The following is a 17,772-nucleotide window of genomic DNA, read 5'->3' as shown; positions in this document are numbered from 1 at the left end:
CTCGAGGAGCCGGAACGCGGCCGGCGGCCAGCGCCACCGTCCGGCCCGCCCGCCCGCACCGCCGCGCCGCCGCCGAGCTTTCGGGGCGCCGCGGCGCGAGGATCCGGCATGGGGCTTCGGGCGCTGGGCGCGCTTCTAACCCGGCGCACGTGAGAGCCGAGGAGCGCCGGGCGCCGCCCCGCTGCCCGGAGCCCCAGAGCCCAGGACGCGGGGATGTCGGAGGCGCCGCCGCCCGTTCCCCGAGGAGACGCCGCCTCCGGGATCCCCGGGCATGGTGCGCGCCCGGGCCGGCAGCTCCCGGAGAAGACGGCGCCCCCTATGCCCGACCCCCGTGGCCCGGGCCGCGCGGCTCGAGCCCTCTAGGCGGCCGCAGGGCCCCAGCCGCTCCGCCGCCGGCGCCCCCTCGGAAACCATGACCCCCGGAGCGGGCCCATGGAGCCATGGCCTATAGGGTCCTGGGCCGTGCGGGGCCACCTCAGCCGCGGAGGGCGCGCAGGCTGCTCTTCGCCTTCACGCTCTCGCTCTCCTGCACTTACCTGTGTTACAGCCTCCTGTGCTGCTGCGACGACCTCGGCCAGAGCCGCCTCCTCGGCGCGCCTCGCTGCCTCCGCGGCCCCAGCGCGGGCGGCCAGAAACTTCTCCAGAAGTCCCGGCCCTGCGATCTGCCGGGCCCGACGCCCAGCGAGCCCAGCGCTCCCAGCGCGCCCGCCGCTGCCGCGCCCGCCCTTCGCCTCTCCGGTTCCAACCACTCCGGCTCGCCAAAGCTGGGTACCAAGCGGCTGCCCCAAGCCCTCATTGTGGGCGTGAAGAAGGGGGGCACCCGCGCCGTGCTGGAGTTTATCCGCGTGCACCCGGATGTGCGGGCCTTGGGCACCGAGCCCCACTTCTTCGACAGGAACTACGGCCGCGGGCTGGACTGGTACAGGTAAGGAGGGGAGCCCCACTCAGCGCGCCCCGGCTCCAATCGGCTCCGTCCTCTGAGCCGTCTCCTGCGCTTTCGCTTCCCCTTAACCCGGCTCGCTGAGTGGGCTCCGGTTGACACGTGAGGGGGTGGGGGAACTCTAGCAGAAGGATTTATACAGAACTTCCCAGTGATTGTGCAGACGGGCCCCGGTTTCTTGAACGGCGAAGGACAGTTGTCTCTGGAATCGCCGGAAGGGAAGCGAGATCTCTGGCCTGACCTCAGGGCGAGTTGGAGGGCTGGCTCCGTGTCCAGCGTCTGGGGTAAAGCCGAGTGCGCAGGGAAGGGGCAGCCGGGACAGGTGCTGCCTGAACACAGCCCTGTCCTGAGTCTCGCCAGATCTTTCCTGGCATTTGACGGACCCAGAGAAGGGAAAGTCCGAAGAGGGCCCCCTCGCGGCAGGGCTCTGCGCTTGGGCGAGGTCCCCGGAGTTCAGGCCGAAGGAGAGGGCATCCCCTGAGGTGTGGGCCTGGCAAAGGTCCCTTCCGGAGTCTCAATCTGAGCTCCAGGTATTTGCTGCTGTATCTGGCCTGAGACTCCCAGTCACTCTGACCCTGAATTAGTGTTTTTGAATAGTGGAAAGGACCCTGGATGTGAGTCTTGGCTCTGCACTTAGCTTGAGCAAATTCCTAAAATTCATTGAGCCTTGATTTTCTGGTCCATCACAAGGATCAGGAAAAGTCCCTGCCCTGTGTGCCTCTCAGGGCCTTTCTAAGCACTCTAAAAGTGTCAAAGAGACACTTCGCACTGGGCGATGCTTCTAAACCAGCAGCCAGGGTGTGGAATTTGGAATACTTGTAGGCACCTCAGATGAAGGCTGGCTAGGGTCATAGGGGCAACCAGTCATAGGCAGACTCCCACTGCACTGCCAGGGATGACAGTCACCCAAGCTGGCGGTGTCTGGGAATAGCCTGAAACTTCTGGAAGGTAGTAGCCTCCACTGTTCACTGCCCATTTCCCTCCCAAGCCCTGTATGGTGCTGAAGTGTAGGACTGGCCCATGTGTGGGCTGAGCAGGGCATCCCTGGGGGTGGTGTAATGTATGTGGTCCCCATAAAACCTGGGTCACAAATTTCTCACCATTTGCCTGACCCCTTGAAGACTTGCTAGAAATGTCTGCCTAGTAATGGAACTGGGGAGGGGTAACATGGTAGCTGACACAGTAGCTGAGGCTATTTAAAAATTTTATTAAAGTAAACCCTCTAGGGAGTAGAAAGTCATAAGCATATTGGATAAAGGACAACTTCATTAGAAGGAGGAACCCACTGGGCTCATAATAAGGACCCTGGATTTGTAAGGATCGGGGCAACAGGGCCAACTTATCCCCTTTGCCAGGGAGCCCTGGCCTGCAGTGGTCATGGCTTATGGGACCAGGGGTGGGACATGCCCCTTCCTCAGGAAGCAGACACACAGTCCATCTCCAGTGGAGTGCAGCAAGGGCACAGCTGGTCTGTGGGTGGCCCCAGCACCTTTATGCTGGCTCTGTGGAATAGGGAGGGTGGCACAGAATGGCAGGTCTGGTGCTTTCCAAGCTGTGACCCCCCCAGGCATCCCATCTGGGTGTACGAAGTATTTGAAGACAGCGTCTGAGCCAGACCGTGGGGTGAGAGAGGCAGACACATCTAACAGCAGAGCACGATGTGGGTCAGCCATGGCCATACTCTAATGCACGGCAGGGTTTCCTCGATGGAAAATCTAAAGATCATTATGAAACCCTTTGCCAAAGTGAAGTGCCTTTTAAGTGCAAAATAGCAAAATTGTGAGCATTGGCTTTTATTGAGCCCTCCACTAAACACCTATTCCCTGCACCCAGCCCCTGCACTCCCTCTTCTGTGCTCTGCCACCAAACACCATACCTCAGGCTTCCTTCTCGGAGCCTGTGTCATTCAGGGATGGCTGCTTTTTATTTTTAACCTTGGCATGTGTGATTCTAAGCCAGCTTAGCTGTGAACCTTAGAGATGGGAGCCGTGCCTTTTTTTTTTTTTTTTTTTTTTTTTTATATAGCACATTTGGATTCTGCTAAAATTCTCAACTGAGTCTTGGTAGGTTTTATTTAACATCAAGCATGCTGACAGCTCCACTTCTCTCTCTACTACCCCCCACTTCCCAGGGTCTGTCTTACCGTCCCTTTCTCCCTTTATATTTCCGAAAGAACATTTGACCTGCAGGTCTGGTAGTAACAGCCCCATCCCCGTCACTTCCCCAGGAAGGCTAGGAGCCTCTAGCATCAGGAGGGGCTGTGTGATTTGTGCTTATTTGGGTTGCAAATCCACACCCCCAGAGCCCAGGGTTTCGGGTGTGGATGGTCATTTCTGCATAAGGTAATACTGCCCCATTTGGATGCTGTTTCCATACTTTCCAGAACATTTCTCTGTATGTGTTTTACTCTTTATTATCACTCAAGTAATATGCATTAGTTGCAGAAGTGATGGGGATAGATGGTTTTCTTTAAAACCCATGCTCTCACTTTATTCCTGAATTCCATGACTTAGGACGGCAGGTGGTAAGATGCTTCTCTCTCTGCCTGTTGCCCTTATCATTTCACAGATGTGAAAACTGCAACCCAAAAAGAGAGCATCTGGAATGAGACTCAAAGCAAGCTGATGAAATTTAGGCCCAAAAGTCAGTGGCATGCACTGTCCCACCAAGATTTACACATACACGCTGTGTGTGTGTGTGTGTGTGTGTGTGAGCTCATGCATGTGTGCATTTCCAGCCAAGTGCTCTAACCAGTGTTCTACACAGCTTGCCACCATAAAGCCAGTGTCCACTGGGTAGACATGGCCAAAGAGCCCTTGCACCTATTGTAGGGGACTGTGTTTTCCAAAGGTAGAGTTGCAGAGTTGCAGGCAGTGGATCTCATTATGATCTGCCCACCTTGAAGCCCCTGGGGATAACCTCCCAGGTCTGGAGGCCCCAGTCAGGTAGACGATGGAAAAATCAAAAGGAGAGACTTCTTTCTGTGAGTAAGTGGAGATAAACCAGGAGGTGACAAACGGTGCCTGAAGGCAAAATGAAACATCCAGGGAGGCACCATTGGCCAGAGGCCAGGAGACAGAATCTGCACCTTCCTTACCCCCAGCCTGAATCCTCTCTTGGAACTAGCCCAGTTCAGGCCACCCTAGGAAGGCCCGTCACTGAAGCTTACCTCACCTCTGCACCTGGGTAGCTTCCCCTCTCCCAATTTGCTCCACATACAGAAGGGTCCTGGCCTTAAGTTCTACTTTCAACAGCTGGGTGTGCAGGGTGGGGTCGGCTAGCTGCTTGGACAGGGAGGCAGGGTGAGACCATGCTACCAAGGGACCCAGGATAGGACCTGCTGTCAGAAGGCAGGAGATAGTCCCCTATGCTGGGTAATTGGAAACAGAGTCCTGGCTTCCTCGTCATATGATGGCGCCTGTGGTAACTATCACAGAAGGTTGTTTTGAAGAATGAATGAAACCCTGTATATGAAAGTGCCCTGGAAAATTCCCTGGTGTATAAAGATAAGACAGTAATGTTATCACTGTTACCACTATTACTACTACTATTTCACTAACACTCCTTTTACCACCATCAGGACTATTAGTATTAAAGCTATCAGTTTCTTTCCCCACTGCTGTTACTACATGGGGCTGAGGAATTAATTAATTGCTGGAAAAGTAGTTTCATGAACGCCTGGGAAGGGGTCCTGGCCTTAAGTTCTACTTTCAACTCTGCCTTAATTGTCCTTTTTCCCCTCCCTCCCTTTCTTCTCTCCTTCCTCCTGCATTGGTAAAAAGTCACTTCTCATTTCTGGGTGTCAGTTTGCTCACCTTTAAAATGAGAATGATATCTGACAATGTATGTGAAAATGCTTCTCCCAATCTAAGATTATATTCGGGATGCATCAAAGGCTGAGTATGAGACAGAGTATTCAGGGCTTTCATCTTTCATAAAGAGACATAAGTTGTGCATTGTCCAGTAGTTTTTAAAGTCTTAGGGGAAACTGAATTTTGTGTAAAGTGTCCTCCGTTTTGCTAGTTTTCAGCGACTGGGGTTGGGGGGTGGCAGTGTGAAGACGACGTGAATCTTCTCTAAATGCATTGAAACGCCAACAAGAGCAAGTTAATATGTGATAATTGACTCTGTGCTCTGGTGTCAAAATTGTGATAGATGAGCCTATTCTGTAAATTTTAGACTCCACAAGTCTGGTTATTTATTTGTTCAGTGGCGGTGGTGTTCTGCGGATGGCGTAAGGCAAAGAAGACATAGCATTTGCCCTAGAGGCAATAGTCTAAGTGAGAAAGAGAATTAAAAGCACAGAATAAGGTCTATCACCCTATCCAGCTCATTTCAATCAAGAAGTCAAATTTCAAGAACAAAGCCAAACTCTAGAAAGGCAAACTTTAAGAAGAAATAAAACCAAAGGCAGGAGGCAGGGGAAGTAATGAATGTGGAAGGCTTTACCACCTTTAACAAACTGATGGACACATGGCACAGATGGACCCGTGCTTGCCGTGTGCACAGATGTGTGTGCACGCACAGCTCACACGTGGGCACCCGCACACACAATTCCAGTGTCTGTGCAGACACGTCTTCATAAGGAGTTTTCCTGCTTCTGTCCAGGAGGATGTCACACATGCTGATTAAATGGATCCGCTGAGTCCATAAATCCTCTGTCTGCCTTGTAGGTCTCTGTCAGCCTCGCAGCAGCTGGAGATATAGTAGTTAGTTCCAGCACATGTACAGTTCTTGTTAGGCACCGAGGAATATTCAGGATGGGCAAGAAGGACTGTCATCGCTCAAGGAGGCTTTTTGAAGCCTGGCTTTGCTTCCCCCTAGAGCTGGGTGGGACAGTGGAAGAGCTTGGAATGAAGACTGGGCTTTCCCCATGGCCTTTGGTATGTGGCTATTTAGGGGGGAAAGACCCGGACCAGCCCCAGTGCTATTCAACCGGCACACATTGTTACATCTGTTTCGGATGTTAAAATATTACATAGATTCTAAGAAGCACATTTTCTCTTTCACCTTTTAATATCTCTGAAATTAGGATGTGTCTAATGATTGATGGGGTCTTAAGTCCTTGAGATACGATGTTTCCATATTGGATGGAAACTCTCTCCCCCAGAGATGCCCTCTGCTCTGGAAACTCACTGGACCTTACAAAGGGCCAGCAGCTAGGTGGCAAATGCCCGGCCCAGCAGGGAGCCCCTAAGACCCTGCTTGTCTCTGCAGCCAGCAGGGGTCTCTTCTGATTGGTGAAGGAGCTGTACCCATTTTAGATTTTTGATTGTTACCCGTGCCATTTCCTATCCTGAAATGAGGGGAAGTGTGGGTTGACAGCCACCACGAGACAACAAGATGCTCTGGAGGTCATGTTCTTCACGGGCTGCTGTTCTGCCCAGATATTTGGAGTCATATCCCAAGAGTCCCTAACAGGTTCAGGGCATGCTTGATGCCCAACAGGTGCTGTTACCTGCAGGGCTTGCTTCTGTTCCATGCATCTGGCGTGCAGGACTGTAGAATAGCTTTCTCCTCGTTGGTTAGACCTCCACGCATCATTCCTGAATGATTGAGAGACCGAGTGGGCGGGGCGAGGGCAGAAGCACACAGCCCCGAATTCAGATCGCCTGAAATGAGTGCCCTTGGAGGGCACGCCCTCTCTGTGAGCGAGGGCTCGGCCGTGGGTCTGGGGCGGGTAGGTAAGCTCGCTGGCTGTGAGTCAGGCTGGAGGGCGTTTGCAAGGTCACGCAGTCTACCTAAACCTGTGGGACTCTCTCTCCCCTCCAGAACTAACCCCAGGGCGGGTTAATCCATTTATTTGTCAAACGCCTACCATTTGCCGGAATCAGTGCCGAGCTGCTGTAGACCGGCTCTGCGGCCGCTGTGTTCTCCTAGTGGGCTGCATGGATGGGCTGGAAGGTTTTGTAGTCCATGGGCAGCTGGATGAGGTGGGTGAAAGCCACAGTGATGGAAATAACTTAGCATTTCAGAGGTAGTTGCTGCCTGTCGAGCTCCACAGCTGGGCTGTTGGTCCGATGCTTCTCTCACGGGGCTTCCTCAGAGGATAACGGCATAGAGAGAGAGGGGGGCAAGGGGTTACTACTGAGCGTGTGCTTCCAAGGAACTTGGGCCAGATGGACTGGTTGGGTTACCTGGGGCTTGAGCATCACATGATTTCCCGGACACAAGTCCACTGGGAGTGGCTTCCCAAGCTCAGAAGTCAGCGGTGTTCATTGTGGTTCCATCTCAGTGCTCGTGGCCGCCGGCTCCCACGAGTAAGAAACCCAGGGTGTCTGCTCTGGGTGGAGGCTCAAGGACCTCTCAGTGCTGTTCTCAGAGAGGCAGCATCACGCCCACATCCTCGGAGGGTAGCATTTTCCAGGCTTCAGTCATTTTTGTACTGCCTCATATTTGCCGAAACCTGGCATGACCTCTGCTATTATTTTCTTAATAATTTGTATGTTTATGTTAACATTTAAAAATTATATTTTTTATAAAGAACTGGGTTGATTTTTCTGCAGTGTGTACATTGTAGAATAGATAATATGTTCCCATAGTGCAGACTTCAAAAATGACAAAGGATATTCAATGAAAACCATTCTGCTCCTTCCCACTCTGTCTCTCCACCTCGCAGTTCCTCTTCCCAGAAACAGTCACGGGATCCGTTTTTGTGTATCCTTCTAGAGGTGTGCTGTGCATTTGTAAACCTAACACCCATTATGCAAATGTAGTCAAAATACATATTTTTAGGGCTTCCCTGGTGGCACAGCGGTTGAGAGTCCGCCTGCCGATGCAGGGGACACGGGTTCGTGCCCCGGTCTGGGAAGATCCCACATGCAGGGGAGCGGCCGGGCCGGTGAGCCATGGCCGCTGAGCCTGCGCATCCGGAGCCTGTGCTCCACAACGGGAGAGGCCACAACAGTGAGAGGCCCACGTACCGTAAAACAAAACAAAAACAAAAACATATTTTTAGAAAACAACTTTATTTGAAAACCACCTTAAATGGAAAACCAGCATCACTTGCCATAATTAGAAAGTAATTATAAAAATAAGTAGATTGAAAACAAACAGTGCTATTGAATTTTTGCTACTGTAAGTGGCTAGAATGTTCCAAGCCTGTAGCCTGCTCTATCTTTGTTTAAAAGAGGACATCAGGGGATACTAAGAAGAGCAGCTAAAGAAATACTAATATCAATGTGAAACATTTCTCCTTAATGTAATCAGAAGGAATGAAAGTGAAGTGGAAAAGGTAATAAATTTTCTCACCAGTAGGTCTAATGTAGTATCTAAAATTACTGAGATGAGCTATGCACCAGCATCATAGGAAACACTACTAGTCTGCAGAAAATCCAGTGTAAGTAAATCCAGTGATGTGTCTAGCGTTCAGATTCCTTTGATGTGTTAATGATTGGAAGAGACAAGCCAAAGGAAAACTCAGCATTCAGAAAGTATTGGTGCTTGCAATATTTACAAAGTAGTCTAGCCTTCAGAAGAACAGGATTCCCTGAATAAAGGGTATAGCAGGTATTTAAAAGAAAAAAAAAATCCCACAAGTTTACTGTTGGTTTCATCACCGCTTTTGCTGGTGGAAAATCAGCGGTCTCCCCCATGGATATCGTATCTCCATAGGTCGTTACATACCTGCAGGTATCAGTGTTACAAAAGTCAAAAGTAAAGTTGTTTCCACTAGGGACTTGGCAACTTATGTGAAAGGGGCTCAGAGCTTTTTTCTGTTTTTTGTTTTTAAAATTTTGAGACTCATGTGAGAGAGGATGTCTTTTTGAAATCTCAGGATGCAGAGTCCTTTTTTTTCCCCCGCTGCGATGCATATGTGAGGCTTAAACATAACGGCGGGGCAGGGTGTCACTCTTGCTTTCTCAGACAGTTTGATCTCACTGTATAAAGAGGGGAAGACAATGTCATATCTTTGTAAATAGTTTTTAGCTGCATAAAAGGAGCTCCGATGGGGAAAATTGTCCTTGGGACTTACCAAATGTTGTCAACAGAACCCATTTAGAGGGTGTCTGTGATAGCAGGGCTCCCCAAGCTTGCCTTCAGATGGGTAAGTAGTCATCGACCCTGATGAGGTGGTGGCTTCCTGCTCACTCAGGGCCCCCGGGTCTTGGTGCTCACTGCAGGTAATGGAATCCCAGACCCACCCTAGGCCTGGTGGAAAAAAGAGCTGGCATTGAAGCAGTGCCTCAGGGAACACCGGAAAGAGGGAAGGAGGGCAGCCCTGAGTTCATGGACGAGATGAACTCAAAACAGAGATCAGAAGACAGTTTCAGCACAGTGATTAAAAGCTCGGGCTCTTGAGTCAGGATGAACGAGCGGGAATCTTGGTTCTACCACAGAGTGTCGGTCCACCAACAAGTACCCCAGTTCTATCTGCACATGGGGACCAACCCTCTTGCCTACATGTAGGACTGAACGAGTGATATCATGTAAAAGTGCTCAGAAAATTTCTAGCATGTGGAAGGTGTCCAACAAGTGTTGGCTGTCATTATCGGTTGTTGATTTTCTCGTCATTCCTTTATTGAGCTAAGTGCTAAGAACCTGAAGGAGAATAAGACACAGGTCCTGCTCCTGGGTTCCTCCCAGTTTGATGGGTTATGAAATGTTCATGGGAAGTTTTTACGCAAGTCAGAGCTGATGATAGGAACCATAACAGAGATGCAAGCAGAGCTATCGTAGCATGGCGGGGAGACAAAATCCGATTGGGGGAATTTGGGAAGGCTTTCTGGAGGAGATGGTATGTTATTTGGGTCTCAATGGGCAGATGGGATTTTTGCAGGAGGCGGGTGAAAGGGGTGGCCCTATAGGGATGCTGTTTCTAAATACATTCATTGCACAATTTCACTTCTGATTACAGTCAAATCAAAAAATAAAGTTTTTTCAAATCACTTCAGTTCTGTAGTTCATTTATTGACTACTTACTGTATGCCAGGCACTGTGTTAAGTCCCAGAAAAATTAAGATACAAAAGGACTCTCCTTTAAAGAATTGAAGGGGCAGACAAATCCAATAACAAGATATGCTGAGAGAGAAAATACTCCTGGCATATGGGGTCACAGGAGGGGCCCCCACTCAGGGTGGGTCAAAGAGACTTTCCGGGGAGCTGATGCCTATGCTTTAGGACATTTGCAGTGGCTGTTTCCTCCGCCTGAATCACTCTTCCCCCAGAGCATCCCTAGATCTGGCTGCTTCTCATCGCGCAGGTTCCAGCTCACATGTCACCTTGAAGACGCCTTCCTTAGCTACCCAGTCTAAGCTGACTCACCTTCCTCATTACCCTCTATCTCTTGTCTCCACCTTGGTTTATTTACTTTTTACTTCTTATTGCAAGTTGAAATGATCTTGTTCATTTTTCTTTTTACTCACCGTCTCCCCCACCAGACCGAAAACTCCGGGACAGCAGGGATCTTGTCTGTTTTGTGCATGGTTGTGTCCCCTGAGCTCAGAGTGGTGCCTGGCACACAGTAGGTGCTCAATAAATAGTTGTTGAGTGACTATGCTTAGGTGTACAGGATGACTAGGAATTGGTGAGTCTGTTCCAAGGCTACAGGCTGGCCCCAGCCTTTCATTAGGCTTTTCACACGTGGGTCTCGGGAGGCTGGGCAAGAGAGTGCAGGGTGCGGTGCTGGTAACTCAGCCACCACTTCAACAGATATTTAGTGAGCATCTGCTCCATGCCAGGTACTGTCATAGTCCCCGGGGAGAGAGCAGTTAAAAAAAAAAGCAGACAAAAATCCCTGCTCCTGTGGTGCTTACTTTCTATGGGGTGGGAAGGAGATGGTCAATAAAGAAGTAAGTAAAGTATATCTATGTCCGATGCTGACAGGTGCTGTGGGAAGGCATAGGGAAGGAGGATGGAGAGAGCTCGGTGGGCAGGGAGGGGGGCACTGCGATTCTAGACGGGGTGTTTTCGGGAAGGCCTTACAGAGAAGGTGATGTTGGAGTAAAGACCTGAAGGAGGTGAAGGAGCAAAGCATGTGTGATCTGAGCGAAGAGCACCGTAGGCAGAGGGAAAAGAAATGCAGAGGCTCTGAGGACAGCAGGGTCTCTGGTGTGACTGAGGGAAATCTAGGGGCAAAATGGCTGGAGTGGCCACAGCAAGGAGGTGAGTTATGGGAAGTCAATTCAGAGAGGTGGCCAGGCCCCCATTCAGATCCATGAAGGGCATTGCAAGAATTTTTTTTAATGATTTGTTTATTACTTTTTAAAAAAGTCTATGCTGTGTCATGTACCAGTGAAAACTGAGAGATCCAAAATGTTCCCCTCTCACTTTTAGAGTTGAAGAAACTGGTCTTCTCAGAGACTCAAAGATTTGACCAAAGCCACCTGGCTGGGAAGCAGCAGAACTGGGACTTTTGTTTGTTTCAAACAAAATTAAGACCCGTAGTATAGATACATAAAGCACAATTTTCAATCCTGCATTCTCTGCCTAATATTCCATCATTAAGATGTTCCCACACCATTAAATATTTCCAAACCTTGATTTCAGTGTCTGGGTCTCATTCTATCATGTGGTCCCGTGGAGCGCTTACCCATTCCCCTCTTCTTGGACATTTAGTTGCTGATCCCCAATGTTTTTTTTTTTTCTATTTAAGTAACTCTCCATTGCCTAGATCTCTAATTCTTTCTTTAGCCTAGAGTCCTAGAAGTGAAATTACTAGGTCACAGTGAAGAACTTTTTTAAAGGCTCGAGATACATACTGCCAGAATGGTCTCCAAAACACTGCAAGAATTTTGGCTTCTCCTCTGAGCGAGTGGGGAGATATATTGGATGGTTTGGAGCTAAGCAGTCATATGATCTGACTTGTATTTTAAAAGGATCTCTTGGGTGGCTTGACAGAAGCAGGGAAACTAATTAGGAGGCTTTTACAGTGGTAACGGTGGAGGTGTGAGAGGTGGGCAGGTGCTGGGTACCTTCTGAAGGTACAGTTGCAGGTTTTGCGGATGGATTCATAGGGACCAGGTACGAGAGGGGAGTCAGGGAAGGTGCTGGTGTGATGATGACATCTCTTAAGGGCTTGCTATCTTTCAGACCCTTCCAAGTGTCAGCAGGCTGGGGTCTGAACCTAACATACTTCCCAATACAGCCCCTGGCTTGACGGGCCAAGCATCTACCTGGAGGTATCCTTGAACTAGCCAAAGAAAGGAATGTCACGTTCTACTGTAGCTTGGAGGCTGCAGGGTCCCCCCCAAATTGGTGAGAGATGGCAGAGTCCCTCTTTCTGGAGGCCTTTGAGGCCCTTTTTATAAATGCAGTGTTCTTAGGTAACCTCTTGAGATTTTTGAAGATTGAATTAGCTTTGCTCCAACCCAGAAAAGGCACGTGTCACTCAGTGTGTGTATCACCCAGCTTCTCATTCTTGTTCCAGCCTCATAAACATGCCTGGCAAGGGAGCTGCCTCGATGGCATGCTAGATTTAGGGGGCTGACGTGTGGTTTCTTTCAAACAGAATCGAACACCATGATGCCTTCCCCCAAGGTAATCAGGATCTGAATCTCCCCACCTTCGCCAGAGCTGCTGGAGCATGAGGAAATGTCCTCTGCCTTGGCAAGCTCTTTGCAGTGCATTTCTGCTTTGATGGTTTTAATGAAGGTATGAAATCATCCGACAGTTTTCATTTTGCTCAAGTGAGATGGCTTAAAGTGGAGGTAGCATTTCCCAGGATCGAGCCCCATTTTTAGAAGTGGCTGGTTAAACTCTCTACAGTTTATGACCACTTCTGGCTGAAACAGTGTGGGATCTGAATTATTAATTCTGTGAGAAATGAGTTAAGTCACTGCAAAGCTCTGTGGTGGCAAAATCCCTACTACTTTGAGGCCTCTTTCTCCTATTTTCTCTAGCATGAACATCTCCGTTAACCAGAAATTCTTGGGCAACTTGGCCAAATCTCTGTCTGACCGTCATTTTGTCAGGAGGGAAAGAATTTGACTTAATTCGATTGTTCTTTCCTACCAAGGATGACAAGGAGGAAATAGACACAAAGACTCGGAGAGGTACTTTTTTCAAAGCTATTTTTTATAGGTACTCAAACTTGGACATGATTCAAATGTGAACTGTGCAAGCAAGGTCATCTCTAAAACATGAACCTCTGAGCACCTCTACCCAGTCCAGGTGGCTGGTGCCCAGGGAAGTGTGTAGAAGGATGGAGAGCTCTGAGCTGCTCTGATTATGGCACTGGGAGCTGGGGGTGGTGACCCAGCTGCAGAGAGCTCCTATCCCCTGGAGAAGCAGTTTGGAGCAGTGATGGCATCGCAGACTCAACATCCTATAGGGACTCTGTGGGCATGTATGTGAAGAAATGAAATTGGCTGTGGGGCATTAAGGGGTGGGGGGATACTTGTCCCAGTAGTCAGTCCCTAACAGACTTTTCTTGCCATCCTATATTGCCAGATCTTCTAGGTTTTTTGTGTTTTTTTTTTAGAAAAAAGCTTGAAATATGACATTTTTTAAAAATGTGAACTCTCGATTTATAATTGTGTTTTACTGATTCACACCTTTTATAGAACCCTTGTGGACCGAACAGAACAGGTTTGTGGGCTGGATGCTACCCATAAGCTGTCCTCTCATCACCCTGAGAGGGTGGGCCTTAGATGCAGGCTGTACGGCTTTCTAATCCTGCCTCTGCCACGTGGTAGTTGTGGGCTTAGCTGCTACCTTCTTAAGCTTTGGTTTCTCCTCTACAAGATGAGGATATCAAGCATTCCTACCTGCTAGGTTGTTGTAGTGATTCAATGTCATAAGTACGTGTTAGATCTTATTACTGTTGAGGGTCCCGCTGGGGCCTTATCTGTTGGGCCGATGGGGAGGAGAAGAATCTGGAGCCAGGATGACCCGAGGTTGGAGAAACCCATTTGGTTGTAGAACCAACCCCCAGGGAGGGAGCCAGCAATCCCTACTGCTTCTTATTGTCATTCTTGTACATGCTCACAGAGTCCCTGAGGATTTTGAGTTTGTGATGCCCCCACGGCTCCAAACTGCTTCTCCAGGGGATAGAAATCCTCTGCAGCTTGGTCACTGTCCCCAGCTCATGGTACCATATTCAGAGCAGCTCAGAGCTCTCCATTCTTCTACACATTTCCTTTGGCTTGTGCGGAGATGCTCAGAGATTCATGTTTTAGAGATGACCTAGCTTGCACAGGATGTGAGAGCCTCTCTTGATTGGGTGGTTTGGTGCAGATAGAAGTCCAACCTGGAGAGTGAGGTCTTGGTTGCAAGGAGAGGCTAAGGGATGGGCAGGGGTGGACCATAAAGATCATTCTGGAAAGACTTCTCTCCAGCCTAGTTGGCACCTGCAGAACGACAGGAGAACATTGGGACGGTGGTGCAGAGGAGACTGGAGGGAGAAGGGTATGATGGAGAAGAGAAGGCAGCCACCCCTCAGGAGGATGAACTGTGTCATTTCTGACACAATTCCCTTTAAAGCCAAGCAGAGCTTTGATGTGGAGAGAGCTCCACTGGGTTGGTTGAATGATGAGTATTGAGAGTCTGTGCGTGTGAACCATTGGTGGAAGAGCTAGGCAATCGTCCAGGTTTGTCTTGCCTCTGGGGTAATCTGTCAACAAGCTTCTCCAATCACACAGTCAGCAAAGTTCTGTCTAAAATCTGACACATTGTTTCCCAATCTTCAGTCGTTCGGGTGCCATCTACAAATACTTTTATAACCTTTACATGGTGTTAAAGTCCACTCATAATTTTTGCTTTAACCTATTTACTTAAGCATGAAACTTTATATCACTATCTTAAATGAGAATCATCACTTGCCAGAAACAGGTCATAGAAACCAATGTAGTAAAAACCAAACAATGCAATTAGACTCCAGCCCGATACTGTTGCCTGTGTCACATTATGCCTGAGGCAGCCTCTTTTTTCTGTTAAAGAGAGAGATCAAACGGTGTTACGGAGAGGCTTCCCTGGTGGCACAGTGGTTGCGAGTTCGCTTGCCGCTGCTGGGGACGCAGGTTCGTGCCCCGGTCCGCGAAGATCCCACGTGCCGCGGAGCGGCTGGGCCCGTGAGCCATGGCCGCTGAGCCTGCGCGTCCGGAGCCTGTGCTCCGCAACGGGAGAGGCCACAACAGTGAGAGGGCCGCGTACCGCAAAAAAGAAAATAAAAAAATCTGTGAGGGAGGTGTTAACATCATAGCACCTAAGACTTTCTCCATGACGTAATCAGAAGATTTGAATAGAATGAAAAAGGAAAGATGATTATTTTGTAATGATGTGATTAGGTGGCATTTAAAGGCATGTCTACGTGCCCCCCAAATATTTTTTTAACCAGTAGTGGTACATATCTCACACTTTGGGAAATGCTGACCTACCCACCTGGATCCCTCTCGCTTTGATATCACTGTATTATTTTATCATACTTGGTTGTCATGGTCCATCAACAGCTTGGGAGGGACTGGCTGACATTACAAAGTCTGGGTGGTTTAAAAAGCTGTGATTTCAATTTAAATTGCAAATTGATGGGGCATCATGGGAAAAGCAAATACAGACGTGAAGAACTGAAGGAAAAGATCCAGCTATGTAGTATTTTTAGATCTTTTTCTCTGGACCGATTTTGTATGATTTTTTTCTGGACTCTGGGTTTGATAAGACCAATTACCTGAGGGCTACCCAAAGCTTCTTGACAATTCCAACCTAAATGGCCTATGTAAAACCTTTATTTACTGTTCCTTAAAGCAAACAAACAAACAAACAACAAAAACTGTGACTTGGATGAAGCTCTAAGGCATTATGCCGAGTGAGAGAAAGGTTACGTACTGTATGGTTCCGTTTACATGACACTCTCAAACCGGCAAAACTAAAATGGTGGAGAAGAACTCAGTGCTTGCCAGGGTTTAAGGCAGGGGGAGGGTGTGAATATAAAGAGGCAGACGACGGAATGTGCAGCAGGTGCGCGGTGGGGAGTGAAACCCTTCTGTGTCGTGATTGTCGTGGTGATCGCGTGAGTCTGTACATGTGTTAAAATTCATAGTGCTTACCACTAATAACAGTCTATTTTCCTGTGTAATACTTTTAAAGATAAAATTAAAAAGTAAAGCTTTATTTTTAAAATATCCATGATTGTAGAACTCGGCTACTGAAGAGCCATCTTATATCCCTAATTCTTTTTTTTTTTTTTTTTTTGCGGTACGTGGGCCTCTCACTGTTGTGGCCTCTCCCGGTGCGGAGCACAGGCTCCGGACGCGCAGGCTCAGCGGCCATGGCTCAAGGGCCCAGCCGCTCCGCGGCATGTGGGGTCCTCCCGGACCGGGGCACGAACCCGCGTCCCCTGCATCGGCAGGCGGACTCTCAACCACTGCGCCACGAGGGAAGCCCCCTAATTCTTAGTTATCGAAGCGAACCAGCTCCCATGTTTTTGGAGTTCACAAGCCTACCTTCCATCTTTGTTATGAGTCAGAATCAAGAATGTGGGTAGCCTTTAAATCTTCCCCACCCCACACCCACATTTCCGAACAATGCTGGAGTCTGATGCAAAGGTTGGGTTTCCATTGTGGTCTGGGGCCTTGGTGGCCAGTGCAGATGTCCAGCCAGGCCTCCACCTAAAGGTCTGAGGTCAGGACATGAAGGAGGCAGCAGTGCAAAATGCATCTCATAATCAGTGCCTGTTGCCGGATAAGAAGATTTGGCTGAGGTCCTGGGGAGAGTTGGCAGGGCATGTGCGATGGGGAAAAATGGATCACAAACCACAGAGGAAGAGGTATCCAAGGATTTCCCCCTCAGAACAAACCAATTCACACTCTACCACCAGCAGGTCTGACCACCTGAGCACCAGACAGCCTAAGGATGGAGACAGAAGCCTCCCCTGCTCCCCACTCCCTCCATCCCGAGCCAACTTAGCAGGGACAAAAAGCTTCCCTATGCACCTTCTCCTGCCCGAGCACCCCCAGAGCTGGGAAGAGCACCCACCCTGGACTGGAGATGCCCACAGCTCCCTCCTCTCAGTACTTGGTGAAGAACCCATGCTTCCCAGAGCCCCACAAGACTTCACTCCTCAGCCACCACTATAGAAGGGCCAGCAATCGTGTTCTTTCTTTCTGTGGCATCTTGAATTAGACACAGAGACTGCGTGTACAATAGAGAGAGGCCATTAAAGTCTGACTGTACTGCCTGCACTTTATATCTGCAAGGCACCCACCCCAGCATCCTTTCACAAACCCCAGTTTTCCCTTGGGTTAGTTTGAACGGATTTCTTTTCATTAGGTGATGAAGACACAACTTGGGTGGTTATGCTGAAGTCACCTGGGCTGGAGGCAAAAATGTGAGTGTTGCCAGCCTGTGGGTTTTAATTGAATTCACGGAAGGAGCTGCAATAACAAAGGCTCCTGTACCGCTGGAGAGGGAGGTCACAAGGTGTGGCGTGACCAGGAAGTAAATGGACACAGTGATGGGGAGGGATAGAGACGGGCAGTTCGCACATAAACCACAGTGAAGCAAGGGGTAGGTGCACCAGATGTGTCTGAGGTGTCCACCCCTCCGACATCTCTTACTCTGTGCTGGCCCCTGAAGAAAAGATGGTTTGTATTTCCTAACATTACCTTTTTCCCATGATTATTGGTCTATTTGGACTTTTCCATGGTCAGCTCTCGTTGTTCCTACTAACCTATTTCAAATATGATGATGATCAGGCTTCCTTGGTGGCACAGTGGTTGAGAGTCCGCCTGCCGATGCAGGGGACACGGGTTCGCGCCCCGGTCCGGGAAGATCCCACATGCCGCGGAGCGACTGGACCCGTGAGGCATGGGCGCTGAGCCTGCGCGTCCGGAGCCTGTGCTCCTCAACGGGAGAGGCCACAGTGGTGAGAGGCCTGCGTACCGCAAAAACAAACAAAC

At 49.4% G+C, this 17,772-nt stretch overlaps 1 protein-coding gene across 1 annotated transcript in view; it reads left to right on the top strand.

Annotated features, from left to right (window-relative positions):
• Positions 1 to 296: 296 nt before the first annotated feature.
• The window catches only part of HS3ST2 (heparan sulfate-glucosamine 3-sulfotransferase 2), a 94,500-nt gene continuing 77,024 nt past the window's right edge, over positions 297 to 17,772 (top strand). The window contains exon 1 of the mRNA XM_065892498.1: positions 297 to 925. Within this exon, the coding sequence (XP_065748570.1) occupies positions 441 to 925 (485 nt within the window). The 5' untranslated portion in view covers positions 297 to 440. The remainder of the gene's footprint in view (positions 926 to 17,772) is intronic.

This window comes from Phocoena phocoena, chromosome 15 (assembly GCF_963924675.1).
Source record: "Phocoena phocoena chromosome 15, mPhoPho1.1, whole genome shotgun sequence".
NCBI classification, from domain to species: domain Eukaryota; kingdom Metazoa; phylum Chordata; class Mammalia; order Artiodactyla; family Phocoenidae; genus Phocoena; species Phocoena phocoena.
Note: the sequence above shows the minus strand (reverse complement) of the source record. Positions and strands in the feature narration are given on the sequence as shown.